General features: G+C 45.4%; 1 protein-coding gene across 1 annotated transcript; it reads left to right on the top strand.

Moving 5' to 3' along the window:
- Positions 1–3,191: 3,191 nt before the first annotated feature.
- drd4-rs (dopamine receptor D4 related sequence) lies at positions 3,192–13,659 on the top strand. Its single transcript, XM_080491954.1, has 6 exons — positions 3,192–3,394; positions 7,890–8,016; positions 8,098–8,378; positions 8,786–8,898; positions 10,154–10,830; positions 12,954–13,659. Exons 3-6 carry the CDS (start codon positions 8,139–8,141, stop codon positions 13,154–13,156), a joined length of 1,233 nt encoding a protein of 410 aa, XP_080348080.1. The 5' UTR covers positions 3,192–3,394; positions 7,890–8,016; positions 8,098–8,138; the 3' UTR covers positions 13,157–13,659.
- The last annotated feature ends 1,329 nt before the right edge of the window (positions 13,660–14,988 follow it).

Genomic DNA, 14,988 nt, shown 5'->3' with positions numbered 1-14,988 from the left:
TGGAGAATATAGCGACTCAGACAATGGACTGCATCATACAGTCAATTGCCTCAGAGTTCTTTTTATGTCGGCTCACTGACAAAGTAACATGTCTCTCAAAGTGGACTGCTTCAGACGGTGGATTGTCACAGGCAACTTGAGAGAGAAGACTATTTGAGAAAATAACTGCCCCAGGCAGTGGGTGGTCTTGAAAAGTAAACTGCCTCTGAAGGTGGGCTGCCTCAGACAATGGATATTCTGGAAGGACTGCTTTCAACAATGGCCCCTTTGTTTTCCTTGTCCTGTTACATGGACACAGTAGATTAGAAATATGTGGTGATTGAGGAAAGAGCTCTCGATTTATATAATCCTTTTCACCTTTATTCACATCCTGTTCAGAATGTAATAAACTTTAAGTCGTCGTTCGCATACTTTATTTTACGTTTCACAGTATTCCGCTTTTTGTTTTTCTGACATCGTTTAACATTTTGATATCAAAGTTACAATAACTCTCTTTCATTAAAAAGTATCAAGAATTACTGGAAAAAATAATTTCTTATTAGCCATCGACTATCAGCCGGCGTGCGATTTTCCTCTGATGTATTCGGAGTACACACCAACGGTATGTCACAATCAAGCATTTCATACCGCAGCTTCTCAATGCCACCATGTTTCCCAGACGTCAGAGCAGCTCCATCAAATACTCCACCAAGGATGTTCGATATGGCAAGCCCGGCGCTATTGAATTCCGCTGAACCCGTCCTCCGTGAATGTCTGTGCGTCACTCTTATCCGCGGTTGCTATGGTTAGCGGACGTCGTGTGACCTCATATGACTCATTTACAAATCCGATGACAATCGATATGTCCTGTGAGGTCACGGGTTCCCTCTGCCCTCAGAGTGTAGTAGGGGTCCACCCACCATTGTGTGTTTTCACAACAGCTGCCAAATCTGGATCCTTTTTAACTGTGTCGTCCAGTAAGACGACACAGCGACATGTTTCAAAAGAAGCTATTTCCCCTCATGAAAGCAGCTGGTTTTCTGTCAGAAATCGAACAACAACGTGAAGCGAAACAATGGAATACCTGTTCTTTTGAAGTTGGTCTGTGAAGTAAAAGGTAAATGGATTTTGCCTATTAAGCGCTTTGTATCTGCTTGAGCAGTTCCCAGAGTGCTTTTCATTGCTAATAACATTCACACACACACACATTCACACGCCAATGAGGCGGCCGCCATTCAAGGTGCTCGGTCCATCCACTGCTCCTGCCACACTCCGTCTCCAAAGTGTAGCAAGAGTAATGTTCCTTTGAAGGTTTCCAACTCTTTCGCCTTTTACCCAGTTATGGAAACGCACGTTCAGCGAAGCCTCGGGTGTCTGAGATGTGCGGCGGCGGCAAAAACCACCAGCAACACAAAAGAAAACGCTGCATTGGCTTTGATACTGGGTTCAAGCCCGTCTCAGTTTCGATACCAAGCAGCAACAAATGAAAACTTTCCACGGCTGAAAACAATTTGTTTTGGCTGGTCGGTTTCTGGGGAGCGCCGAGGCCAGCAGGCGCATCGTGGCGAGGACAAGGAGACTTTGGCCCCTGCTTGGTAAAAGCTCAATCTCACTCTACCCGGTTTACGCTCAGCCCCTTTCCATCCGCACACGTTCCCAAATATGACGCGAATGTAATGAACCAAAGTGTGTTGATTTTCTTCATTTGTCAATCGTTAAAATACAAACTGTGGGTTGACCTGCTTGTGGGGGATTTGGAAGGATCGCACAATAACTCGCTTCGGCGTGCATGGCATGCCAACCGCTGCGCTTTCTTCACGTCAGAAATAATGAGCAGCCTCACCTCCCCTGAGATTCAGGAGGACGACTTTGTGACGCCGACGAGACTCTGATGTGGCGGGATCAGTGAGAGAGGGAACCTTGACTTCCAGCAGAGACGTTAAACCTCCGCACGCTCAGGGAGTCCCGCAGGGATGAGCAGCGTGATGAGGAGGGAAGTGATTCGAGTGCTGAGTCACAGGTGCACTGAAATAAATATTTTTTTTAAAAAACGAACATGAGTCAACGAGTTAACCTGAGCGCTCGCAAGAGACCACAGAACTGCCCCGTGGACTCGTCCGACCACCGCGACCTCCTGCACCACGCCACCGGCTAACTGGAGCACGTTCCTGAACACCCCGGCTTCATCACAGTCATCTCTACTGGTACCGCAGTTATAAAGTAGTGGAACGAGTTACAGGGTAACGTTACATTCCTAAAACTGTTTTAATGTAGTGTTAGCATTAGCATTGCCTCAGCTATCAGTACTATATTGGCCAATCTGACTGATTCACTGAATAAAGTTTCATCAGTCTGTGGGAGGAAGATGCTCTACAATCTGGATGTTAGTGGGAGAAAGATGCTCTACAATCTGGATGTTAGCGGGAGGAAGATGCTCTACAATCTGGATGTTAGTGGGAGGAAGATGCTCTACAATCTGGATGTTAGTGGGAGGAAGATGCTCTATAATCTGGATGTTAGCGGGAGGAAGATGCTCTACAATCTGGACGTTAGCGGGAGGAAGATGCTCTACAATCTGGATGTTAGCGGGCGAAAGATGCTCTACAATCTGGATGTTAGTGGGAGGAAGATGCTCTATAATCTGGATGTTAGCGGGAGAAAGATGCTCTACAATCTGGACGTTAGCGGGAGGAAGATGATCTACAATCTGGATGTTAGCGGGAGGAAGATGCTCGACAATCTGGAGGTTAGTGGAGGAAGATGCTCTACAATCTGAATGTTAGCGGGAGGAAGATGCTCCATAATGAGTGAGTTGAACAACAGAGAAGGACAGAACCCTGGGAGAAGCCTAACAGTGGCTTAAATGATTAGAATGAAAGAGACTATACCGTTGGAGAATGTAAACAGTAAGATCAGTAGGCAGAGCAGAGAGAGGCATCGACTCTGCTAATGCTGATTCTATCACCATGACCAGCAGAGGGCGATGCACGGTGGAATCAGCAGGTGTTCGAAAAGGTTCACAATCACAGAGAGAGGAGAGGCGAGGCTCTGCATCCCTGCAGGCTGTCAGCCAATCACAGAACAGGAATCAGCACTGAGGAGGAGGAGGAGGAGGAGGAGGAGGAGGGGGAGGAAGAGGAGGAGGAGGAGGAGGAGGAGAAGACAGCATTTAGATGTTGAACCTTTTTATAGAGGTGAAGAAAAAAGTTTGCGAGCAGAGGAGAGCGAGGACACGGGAGGAGGAACAACAGAAGGAGGGACAATAGGAGGAGGAGAAACTGGTGGAAAGAGGAGGAGGAGGGAGAGGAAAGGCTGTGAGGAAGGAGGGCGCTCAGAAACCTGTGAGATTTACTGAGAAGAAACCAAACCCACAGGAGCGAAAAATCCCTAGAAACCAACTCTTCCTGTCTGAATGGTAAGTTTCATCCTTTTACTCATTTTTTTCTCCCATTTATTCACTTAAATGTTGCAGTTTTGTTCAGTTTCCCATGAAGACGACTTGGAAAAAACATTTCCAAGCAAAACAAAAACCCCTAAAAATAACATTTTACTCCAAACAGATGTAATCATTATGTAAATCATTGTGCATGTTCATTTTCCTTTTTGTTAACACATTTAAACATTTCTTGAAAATCCTCTGAAATCTAATTAACAGCATTCACATCAGATTCATTCACAATAATAATCAAGATTTAAAAAAAACAAAAACATTCTTTTGTGCTGCCAGTAAATTTATGCAAATATATATACCAATTAAAAAGACTTACGATTTTCATTTGGAACGGAGTTCTAAACTTAGTTATGTTGATGTTTAAATTTTTTTTTTTAAATTGTCTTTCACCTTGACTTCAGGCTGATTCCTGGGAGATTCCAGGCTGCTACTGAATTTAGGGTGTTTTATTGTTGATTCCATGTTAGTTTTTTGTTGAACTGAGGTTGATTCTTTCTTGATTTCAAGCAATTGCCACAGTGTTTTGGAATAGATGTCATTTTCATATTAGAAAGCTTTCAAGTGGTTTTCAGGTTGAGTCCATGATGATTGGAGGTTGATGAAAATGCGATTTCATGTTGATCCCAGGTTAGTTCCACAATCATTCAGCCTGATTCCATAATGATTTCAGGCTGATTCCATGATGATTTCAACCCGATTTAATGGTGTTTTAGATTTATGAAAGAGTGATTTTGATGTGATATTTACAGGAAGCCTTCACATTGATTTAATCTTAATCTCAGTGAAATTTCATGTTGTTTCATGTTTAATCTGAGTTCACCCGAGGTTGATTCCACGACTACTTCGGCTTGAATAAATGTTGATCTCAGGTTGAGTTCAGATGATTTCAAGTTGATTCCATGTTGAGGTCAGGTTGATTCCACAAATTATTTCAACCTGATTTCACAATGATTTTAAGGTTGGTTCCATGTTGTCATAAGGATGCTTCCATGAGGATTTCAGCCTGATTCTGTAATGATTTCAGGTTGATGAACGAGTGCTTTTAAAGTGATTTCATGGAGCTTTCGCGTGGATTTCAGCTTGATTCCATGATGATTTCAGACTTTTGAATTGGTCTAAGATGGAGTTCCACTTGGCTTCAGTTTGATCTGAGGCTGGGATTGTGATTTTGAGATCGGCTACAAGGTGGTTCAAGTTGATTTCAACCTCTTTTAACTAATTTCTGCTGGATTTTGGACTGACTTCTCAGGTTTGTCCATATTTGAGACTAGATTTGGACATTAATGGAAACTGGCTTCTGGCTCGTGTTTTGTCTTGTTACAAAGTTAAACTGCTCCAGGAATAGTTTGTGGAACAACGTATCCAGTTTGAGATGTGGGCCATCGGTGTGCAGGACCAAGCAGTCTCTTCCGTAAAGACTCCCACTTCAAAACTCGCAGGACTCAACATGATCCCACAGAAACACCTCACCGGTGTAGTGGCGTGCAGGGAGGGAGGTGGTCCTAATGTTATGGCCGAGAATTGAAAGAAAGCCACCTGCTTGTCGACAGCAGGAACCTGCAGCTGCACACACGAGCATGACGGACAGGTCTCTGGCGCCGCTAGGGCGAGGCTCCACCCCCTCACCTGCTTAAGTCGTCCTCCAAAGTGACACGCTCTGATTAACTCGTACAGACCTCGAGAAGGTGGTCGTCTGCAGGTCCGTTTCCATGGCGTCAGCCGGGGAAACTTGTCCGCCTCCTCTTGGTTGTTATTTTAGAGACAAAGAACCGGGAAGCTGCCGCTCAGACCTGATTCGTGACGAGTCCCAGTTCACGTCAACAAATCCGAATTATCGCCAACGTGCTGCGAGCCACCGCAGAAAGACAGTGAGAAAGGTGATTAACGGTCTCACTGAAAATTAAGTATTTCTTTAAGGAGTACTGGAGTTACTTTGCTTGGTATTGCAGACAGATGCTCTACTGTATAATCTGGATATTAACTGAATTTACATCAGTGAGTAGAGGAAGATGCTCTATTCCTGTAAACTACAATTCAATCCAATAGTTAGCTGCATAGCTACATAGCTGCTCTTCACTGGATAGAACAGATTTTTAATCATGCTAATGCTAAAGCTAACCGCTTAGGCCGTGTTTACACTACAAATGTTAAAAACACTGACAGTAATGTAGTTAGCAGGCCAGGCCAGGAGCTGACACTGTTTGCTTTTGTCACGAAACCACACACACACACACATGCGTGCAGAGAACAATAAGCTGTGAACGTCAACATTGGGAGCACACGGACATTCGTATGGACGGACGACCAAGTTTGATTGTTTTTACTGCGACTATCAACTATAAAACTACCAAATCCCAGGATAATATCTGGGAGTCATGACACCCTGCAGGCTGCCATTGTTGTTATTGTAAATCTACTGAGCATGTGCAGAAGACCTACTTACTACAGGCGTGGTGCACATGTGCAGTAGCAGCGTTTCAGAAGAGTGGGAGCGTTTTCACAAAGTTCCACCTTGGCCGCCGTTTTCAACAAAAGTTATAAGCCCTCTAAAAACGTCAGTAACTGTTACTAATTTCATTATAGCTTGCTTTTAAAAGTTTAGTTACTGAGTAAAGTTACTTTGCAGCGAGCAAACTGTCACACACTGGCCATCAGAATGAGGCTCCAGGACGTGAAGCCGTCTCTCTCTCTCTCTCTCTCTCTCTCTCTCTCTCTCTCTCTCTCTCTCTCTCTCTCTCTCTCTCTCTGTCTCTCTCTCTCTGTCTCTCTCTCTCTCGGGTTTGTCACGTGAAATCTCTCTTCGTTTACGAGTCCAGACGGCTTCGTCTCTGCTGTCTGGACGCTGCCGCCTGATGATGGATGAGCTGCAACAAGATTCAGCTCCCGTGGATGTGTTCGTGAGTGCTGATCGCAACACAGCTCGTTGTGAACACACACACACACACACACACACACACACACACACACACACACACACACACACACACACACACACACACACACACACACACACACACACACACACACACACACACACACACACATTTACAGTGTGAGTGTCTGCTGAAACAAAAGGGGAAAAAAGTGCATTAATTGTGCAGCATACCATAAACAGTCACACATTATAATAATAGAGTATAACTGACAGTCACATTTAGAGGATCCAGTAAAATATCTCGACCATGACTCTGCAGCTTATGTTTCTCAATACAAAAAAAAACAAAAACGGAAACAGTTTCATGGCAGTTTATCGATCTGTTGATCTGGTGAAACAATAAGTTTGTGCGCAGGCCCGAGCACTTTCTCTCCGTTAATGAGCTGCTTTTGTCTTCAAACCCGAGCGTTGGTGTGTGATTTTCTGTGTGTTTACATGTGACCCGGGCGTCATGGTAACGTCGAAGCGTGGTAGGATGAGAGCCGCTCCGTGATGTGATTCGGTCCTGGAGGAAACACTTCACCAAACAATAACGGGCAATGTTTATTAAGTGGCGGGCTGCACGACATCAGGCTGCCATTCAGCCGCCGCACAATCCTGCTGATTGGCTCGTTCGTCGGCGGGGCATCTGCAGCTGTGCAGACTGAACATGGGGTGGGACAGAACCTTGGCCAACAAGACTGGACCCAAAGAGGAAAACTTTCATTCCGTTTTGGGGGTTCATTTACACGACAACGGTGCTCGGCACCACTGTGAATGCTGCTGCTGCCCATGCGCTCCGTGACCATAGTAAATAGTTCTTCTGCACATGCGCAGGTAGATGGACAATACCAACAATAGCGGCTTCCAGAGTGTCATGACTCCCAGTCCTCTCCTGGGACTTGGTAGGTTTTATAGTTGAGAGACACTTGTGGTAGCAACCCAACTTCTGTCTATATGACAACCAACAGCGCCATCTCATGGCCTGGCATACTGACTACATCATTATCAGCGTTTTTGCCATTTCAAAAACATTGCGGTGTAAATAGGAAACATTTCTGAAACAAAACGTGCCGCTGCATTTAATTAAATTAAATTAAAGGCGGCTCAGGAGCGGACAGGTAACTTATTTCAAATGTGTGTTTCAGGCAAACAAATAAAACCGATGTCCAAAGCGTTGTTTGTCCATGGATATGACGATCCATTTTTTGTGTTTCCGTTTTCCACATTGATGCTTTTATCGCAGTCTTCAAAACAATAATCCCTTTCGATACTCCAATATAACAAAATAAAGGTCTCATCGGACCCTCTGCCACACTGACATGGTCAAAAACTTTCCGTTCTCCCACCACACACACCTGGCCTCTTTCACCTGGAGCTTTATTTCCTCCTTACATTGACCCAAGCTCCACCTAGTGGGTTAACATAAGAACTGCGCTTATAGCGAGTTTTAAAGTTAAGGAAAGAAAGAATAAAAAATATAACGGATCCAACAAAAACACAGAAGCCAATGTGTTTACCTAAGATATTCATGTTTGTTTACAGTGAGAAGAAACCATTAAGAACCAGCAGCTCACCTGAAGATGACGTGTGAGGAGAATAACTTGAAGCCGACACACTGCATCTGTAGAGACACACACCCGACAGAGCACCTGGGACAGGTAACAGCAAGGTGGGTCGTTAGATCGTTCAAATACTCAAGTACTTCTAAACTCTGCCAGTACTTTGATCGCCGCGTCTGCGCCTGTTCCAGATGTTGAGCGGAGCCCGGCGGCTGTGTTCGGGGCCTCCATCATGGACAACGTGACACCTGGTGGCCCTCCAGGTGAGCCGGAGCCGAGGGACTACAACTACCTGGCCCTGGTCCTCGGCGTCCCGCTGATCCTCGTCATCATCCTGGGAAACATCCTGGTGTGTCTGAGCGTGCTCACCGAGCGCTCCCTGAAGACCGCCACCAACTACTTCATCATCAGCCTGGCGGTGGCCGACCTGCTGCTCGCCGTGCTCGTGCTGCCACTGTTTGTTTACTCTGAGGTGAGAAACACAACCATGAGAACGGGTCAGGACACGTGACCTTTTGCCCGGCAGGACATTTTCTGGATCTATTACTTGTTGGGACAAGTGATTAGAAATCATCACATTTCAGGACCTGCTGCTGCATATTACTTGTCAGCATAAGTAACCCTAGAGGACAAAGTATTAAACTTTCTTTCACGATCTTACAAAATGTGTCCAGATCTTTTAGGACACATTACCTGACTGGAGATTTTAACTATCACAACTAGACAGGACTGGTTAACTGTTATGACCTGACACTTGTCATGACTTAGCACCTGTCGGAACACGCCACCTGTTGGGACCTGTTACCTGTCAGAACCTGTTATCTTCGGAAACGAGTTACCTGGTATGACCTGTTACCTGTGGGCTCTGTCTCTGCTCAGTTCCTCGGGGGGATCTGGACGTTGAGCACATACGTGTGCGACGCGTTGATGACGATGGACGTGATGCTGTGCACCGCCTCCATCCTGAACCTGTGCGCCATCAGTGTGGACAGGTGAGCATTCACCCTCAATCTGCAGGTGGGGGGTGATAATCACTGTTAACTACCCGTAAAGAAAGAGTGCATATCGATGCTTCTGTGGGCGGAACTTCCTCCCATTAAACACGTTTACATCGTGATCTCTGTCTGAGGTCACCAAGCTGAGAAAAGCTCATCTGCTGCGTGTTTGATACGCCGCCGCTCCGTTAGCACCTTGCTGCCGAGAGATAACGCGCCAGTCGATGGCGGCTGCTAATGGAGCCGAGCGACAGCTTTCAGAGTGTGGCGGGAATGTGATGAAACAGCTGAGTGAGTCAAACAGGACGGAGACGGCAGGCGGTGGAAGTATTTTTATCATCCCTCCATTCACGACCACACACTGCTGCCATCGGAGCATCGCTGATAAAACTCCTGAGCCGCCAACAAACCCCAGAGATAATCAGATGTCAGCAGGAAGCTGCAGATCAACAGGATCCGAATGAGTTATTGATCCGAGCCTGTCTGCTGGTTTTTCCTTTAATTGCTGCCACGTGTGTCCACAAACACAGTTAACATAGAAAAGACACAGACGACATGAGTTCTCCCCAGATATTTCCGGGATGTCTTCTGGCCATCTCTTTGAGTGTCTTGTCTGAAGTTTTTCACATTATCCAGTACAAATCTTTTGAGCATCAGTTTGCCCGTCTTCCAGGCATCTTTTTTTTTACCATCCATTTATGAGTCTATTTGTTGTATTTTTGGAAATCAGCATCTTTTGGGTTCTTTTGGGGTTTTTTCAGGAAATCTTCTCGATGTCAGTTTGACGGTTTTCAGCCATCAGTTGTCGATCATAATAAGTTTGGCGGTTATTTAGTTGTTTTGGTTGCTCGCTAGGTCTTTTTTTTTTTACATTTCAGACATCTTGTAAGGCATCTTTTTGAGAGTCATTTAGGTATTGTTGGAACTTTTGGGAATCTTCCAGGTGCTTTCCGGATGACTTTCGGGCCTTTTGTCTGAGAATTGTTTCTAAACTCGGGTCTGGGATCACTTGGAGAGGCAATGAAGATCTTAGGGATGGTCAGAATTTTTGTCTACTCTGAGTTTGTTAAAATTACAACTCCAAACGTGAAATAAAATCAGAATAGGACACTTTGTAGAATCAAGAGAAGACTTGAGAAATTGCCCAATGCCCTTTTTTCCCCAATACTTTGGCTTTTTGTATTTTTGATGAACAAATTAAACCAGAGCAAAGTGAGAATGTGAACGCCTCCTTACTTCCTGTGTCTTCCAGGTACATTGCCGTTGTCGTTCCGCTGAAGTACAACCGGAACCAGTTCAGCATTCGTCAGCTGGCTCTCATCACCGCCACCTGGGTGCTCTCGCTGGGCGTGGCGAGCCCGGTGATCTTTGGTCTCAACCAGGTCCCGGATCGAGACCCCACCGTGTGCAAACTGGAGGACGATCGCTTTGTGGTGTATTCCTCAGTGTGCTCCTTCTTCGTGCCTTGTCCCGTTATGCTCTTCCTGTATTACTGGATGTTTCGGGGCCTGCGGCGGTGGAGCGGCCGCAGCCGGTCTCAGCCGGCCCGGACCGGCCGCCGGGCTCTGTCCTTACGTCTCAGCTCGGCTCTGCGGCGTGCCAAAACCACGACTGGCGGAAGTCGAGAGAAAGTCGTGTACACGACACCGGTTGCACTGAGCCCTACGTCGCCATCCACCCTCTCAATGGCAACGCCCACAGCGACACCGGAGACAGAGAACCACCTGGATACGGCAGTGGCGGCGGAGAGCGACCCGATGACGACACAAATGGACAGCGTCTCAGACGGTGAGGTCACAGACAGGAGGGAGGGCCAAAACCAGAACGGCCTGAAGAGCAATGCTACCAAAAGAGGACGACGGAACAGCAAGAGCAGCCGGGTCAGTGGCCGCGAGAGAAAAGCCATGAAGGTCTTGCCCGTTGTAGTTGGTGAGTATCTGAACCAGGAATATTGTAGGACTTGGTTTAATGTCTGTTGAATCTGTTCTACTCCGGCCACTGTGGCATTTCCTGGTGCATTCGTGTGATTCTGTCAGTATTTGGAGGGAATTCAGACCATCCAGGATATAAACTGTATCAAACTCCTCATCCAGATGACCCTGACTTAGACACACGGAGCACAAAGGACGAAATAACAGTTTAAATAACAGAAATCCATCAGTTTGGTTAGAGAAGTTTCTGGTGGGCGTTCAAGGCATTCAAGATCTTTCTTCACAGAGTAGCAGTCCTCACAGTCCATGACAGACTGAAGAGTTCAACTAAAAACTAACCGGTCTAATTCCAGCTCACGTTTCATATTAGTGGGTGAACAATCCAACGCTCGGGGAATTCTGCTTCACAATGATAGGAGGAACCCACAATGAAGGTTGGTAAAGCGAGGTCGCTATGAAGAAACAGCCACCAAAAGACAGTTATCCCAGTGTTAACTTTTCTGACACGTCCTGCTTAAAACCCAAAAAGTCAGAAGCATCACGAGGCCAAATCTTCACGGTCTGTACTCACACTGAAAATCAAGATCAAGCGAGCTTTTACCTTTCTGCTCTACGGAAGGTTTCTGTCCACCCTGAGCTCGCCTTAGGACACCTGCTTTTACCGCTTGACATCTTGTACCGCCCCAGTCAAACCCTCCACCTGCCACGGTCCCATGGCAGCATTCCAGACTGTTCAGTTCACAACGTGTTTGAGGAGTTTGGAACTTCGGCTAAAAGCCGTCACTCTGTATTGCGAGGAGCCGGGTGCTTCCACGTCATCATCAGTTGGAAGTGTCGCATCGTATTCCTTCACATGCATGACGGGTTTATGGGTTATTGAGATGCGTCTTGGTTGCCTTCGGGTTTGGAGGTTTACTAGAAACAGCGAGCTGGGATACGGCTCAAAGGATGGACCAGGGAGAAGAAGTACAGCACAGACCTTTCCACTCATCTTATTGCCATCCTGTCTGCATGTGTGCTTAAAGTATGAATGAAAAACTGCAGAGACACGAATGCGGTCAGTCAAAGCAGGATAAGATGATTTTAAGGTCAGCCAACAATCCAATCAAGATTATAACCAGACACTAAAGGTGAAGCAAAAGAGGCGTTAAGAACTCCCGGGGTAAATCCTGGAAGAGATCCTCTCTTTGTCCTCTTCCTCGGAGAAAACTCTCCACTCTTTACTTTTAAACTGGAGGTTTCTGGGAGTTTTTCTCTCAGCTGGTCGTCTCTCCTCTCCACCAACGGTTCTCCTTGTTTTACCGTACCGTCGAGTGAAGCTGTGAGGATCTCTGTAAAAATAGAAACTGCTCCTATCCATCTCCGTGGAAACCACTTTACTTCACACCAGGCACGTTCAACCAACTGAAACAGTCTGAAGAAATGTTGTGCCGGAAATTTCATAATGACTCTTTACAAATCCTTCACATTATGTTCAAAGCCCGGAGAAAGAAAATACAATAAAGTATATTAAGATGTTAGACGATAATTTAAGAATGGACAGGCCATGTCCTTGAATGCACCACGGCGCTTTAAATCATTATTTAAATAGTATTAGATTCTATTCTACCTGGAAGCTTGAACCAACGTTGCTTCTGTTTCTGTCTCGGGCCGTTTCCAATCCTCATCCAGATTTGTTCCAGTTCTACTCTGGACTTGCTCAAAACATGTCGTGATTTAGATCTAGTCTCTCTCATCCGACCTCAGACATAATCCAGAGACAATCCAGATCTGATATGAACCCAATCTAGACACAGTTCAGTCCTAATACCAGACCTCATAAGGTTTTATCCAGAGGAGAGGCTGTTCTTTCCAGAGCGCATTCAAATGTAAGACCTGATCCTGATCTGATCTGTAAACTAGATTCATATGAATTTCAAACCAGAACTGATCAGGATTCAATATGAACACGAACCTGTGCAGAATGTGGAAAAAAAAAAAAGTTACTGAAGTCTGAGAAAATGATATCACAATAAAAAGACTGTGGGCAGAATTTAAAGTGACTTTCGCATGCTTCAGTTTAGCATCAAACTGATTATGTTTAATGGATTGTCAGTAAAAGACGCTCTCTTTGTGTCTCAGGTGTGTTTCTGGCCTGTTGGACGCCGTTCTTCGTCGTGCACGTCACCAAGGTGTCGTGTCAGTCCTGCAACATCGGCCCAACCCTCATCTCCGTCGTGACGTGGCTCGGCTACGTCAACAGCGCGGTCAACCCCATCATCTACACTGCCTTCAACGCCGAGTTCAGGAACGTCTTTCACAAGCTGCTCTGCTGCCGGATGTGAAGCCGGTCGGTCGGTCAGACCTTCATTCAGACACTGCAGACTGTTCACCTCTAACTAAACATTTTTGGACTCAAACTGGACCTAACAGTCTTTTTTTGAAAAGTTTGCAACCTGTGGACTCCTATTTTGAAAGTTATAAATATGTGGACTCTTACTTTGAAAGTGCTGGTGGTTGTTAAGCAGAGCAGTAATCAGATTACTGCCCATATCGCTGCCCAGAGGCATAAAATCAGTGAATCCTAAATGTTCTTCGGTATCCAAGTGTTTCCGTGGTGACGTTTTTTTTTTCTTTTCTTTTCTTTTTTTTTTTCTTTTTAGATCCGTGTGGAGTTTTCACGTTAATGAAACGGTGATGACTTTTATTGTGACAGCATGAAGACTGTTTCCGGAACTTTCTTTTTTGAAGTGTTTCTATCTGTGAAGTGAAGGTGATGAACTGTAGCTGAATCAACAATATGTGTCAAGAATTACAAAAATAAAGACGTTAAAGTGACTGTTTCCGTAAAAAATCGAATCATTAGCGGATGTCGAGTTTTTAGCTTCTAATTAATGTGTTCAGGATACAATGTGCATCGACTGAGCATGTGTGAAAGTCACTTTGTCTGACAGCGTTCACCGAGTCTTCAGTATAAATGTATATTTTTAGAATGGATGTGGTGGAATCGGCGGTTGTCACGGTACACAGAAGCAGTATCTTCTGCTTTCCTCCCCGCAATGAACCAAGCGTGTCTCCACTCGTTTCTCAGACCATCGTCTTCTCACATCTTCACGCGCCTGCTGACACCAACTCAACGCTGCTCCACCTCGCCTCCTCGCAGTCATTATCAGTCCACAAATAGTTACACTCTCGCACAGTAGTGTGAGATCTTTATAAATCTGGGTTGGGGGGGGGGCTTCTTGCTGAGAGTCGGCTGATCACATGTTTCTTGGGTAATCGTCATGGAAACGCCTCGTCTGTGTTTGAGTTTAGCATCGGATACAATCAAACATCAAGTGAGGATGACGTAATTGAGTGTGTGAGTGAACTTTACATAGTTCACGGCCCCAATATCTCATAAATATCACAGAAAAGGAAGAACAGAGGTTGTTTTTTTTAAGTTCCACCACTTCTCCATTGTTGTGTGAACCCTGTAAAGTAAGATTATTATAAATTATAACAGATTTCTTCTCAGATTATAACCCCTTCACTTTAAATGGACCACGGTAACAATTTGTTTCTGGCATATCTCTATTTAAACAGCAACGGCAGAAACACTGAAAATGATGTAATTAGCATTCCAGGTCACGAGGTGGCGCTGTTGGTTGTTTTCGTAATGAAACCACACACATGCGTGCAGGGAACAATACGCTATCAATGTCAGCACGATGGAGAGTGCCCGACATTCCTATGGACAGAGGGGGGAATTCAGTGCTATTAAGGGAGAATCCCAACTATAAAACTAATAAAATGGACGATAAAACTAGAACATGGACTGGGACTCATCCCATTCTAAAGGCTGCCATGTCTGTTACTCACGCATGAGCAGAAGAACGGCGCACCACCGCCGTGATAAATAGAAAAGTTCCACCTTGGGAGCCGCATTAGAAAAAGTGACCTTTGCAGTGGCTCTGATCACCGTTGCCGTGTAGATAAGATAATATGGATTCACAGTCAATAGTGTGTATTGATATAATCAGGTGCGATCAAGACCTGAACTAGATCTTATCCACAAGAGATGAACAGACTTGTTCCAGGACCGACACAGACAAGAAAAGAACCGGGTCACACGAGGACCTCCAGCTTCACTGGAATAGCTCAGAGTGTGAGACAAGAGTCAGCTGAGGAGCGTCAT

The sequence above is a fragment of the Lipophrys pholis genome, assembly GCF_963383615.2.
Source record: "Lipophrys pholis genome assembly, chromosome: 22".
Classification (NCBI taxonomy): Eukaryota; Metazoa; Chordata; class Actinopteri; order Blenniiformes; family Blenniidae; genus Lipophrys; species Lipophrys pholis.
The sequence above is the reverse complement of the archived record's forward strand: the minus strand, read 5'-3'. Positions and strand labels throughout refer to the sequence as shown.

Excerpts from the sequence above, each read along its gene's own strand:
- drd4-rs (XM_080491954.1), top strand. The coding sequence starts at position 8,139 with ATGGACAACGTGACACCTGGTGGCCCTCCAGGTGAGCCGGAGCCGAGG. Across the intron at positions 8,379-8,785 it reads CACTGTTTGTTTACTCTGAG|TTCCTCGGGGGGATCTGGAC; the intron begins GTGAGAAACACA and ends GTCTCTGCTCAG. Across the intron at positions 10,831-12,953 it reads GGTCTTGCCCGTTGTAGTTG|GTGTGTTTCTGGCCTGTTGG; the intron begins GTGAGTATCTGA and ends TTTGTGTCTCAG.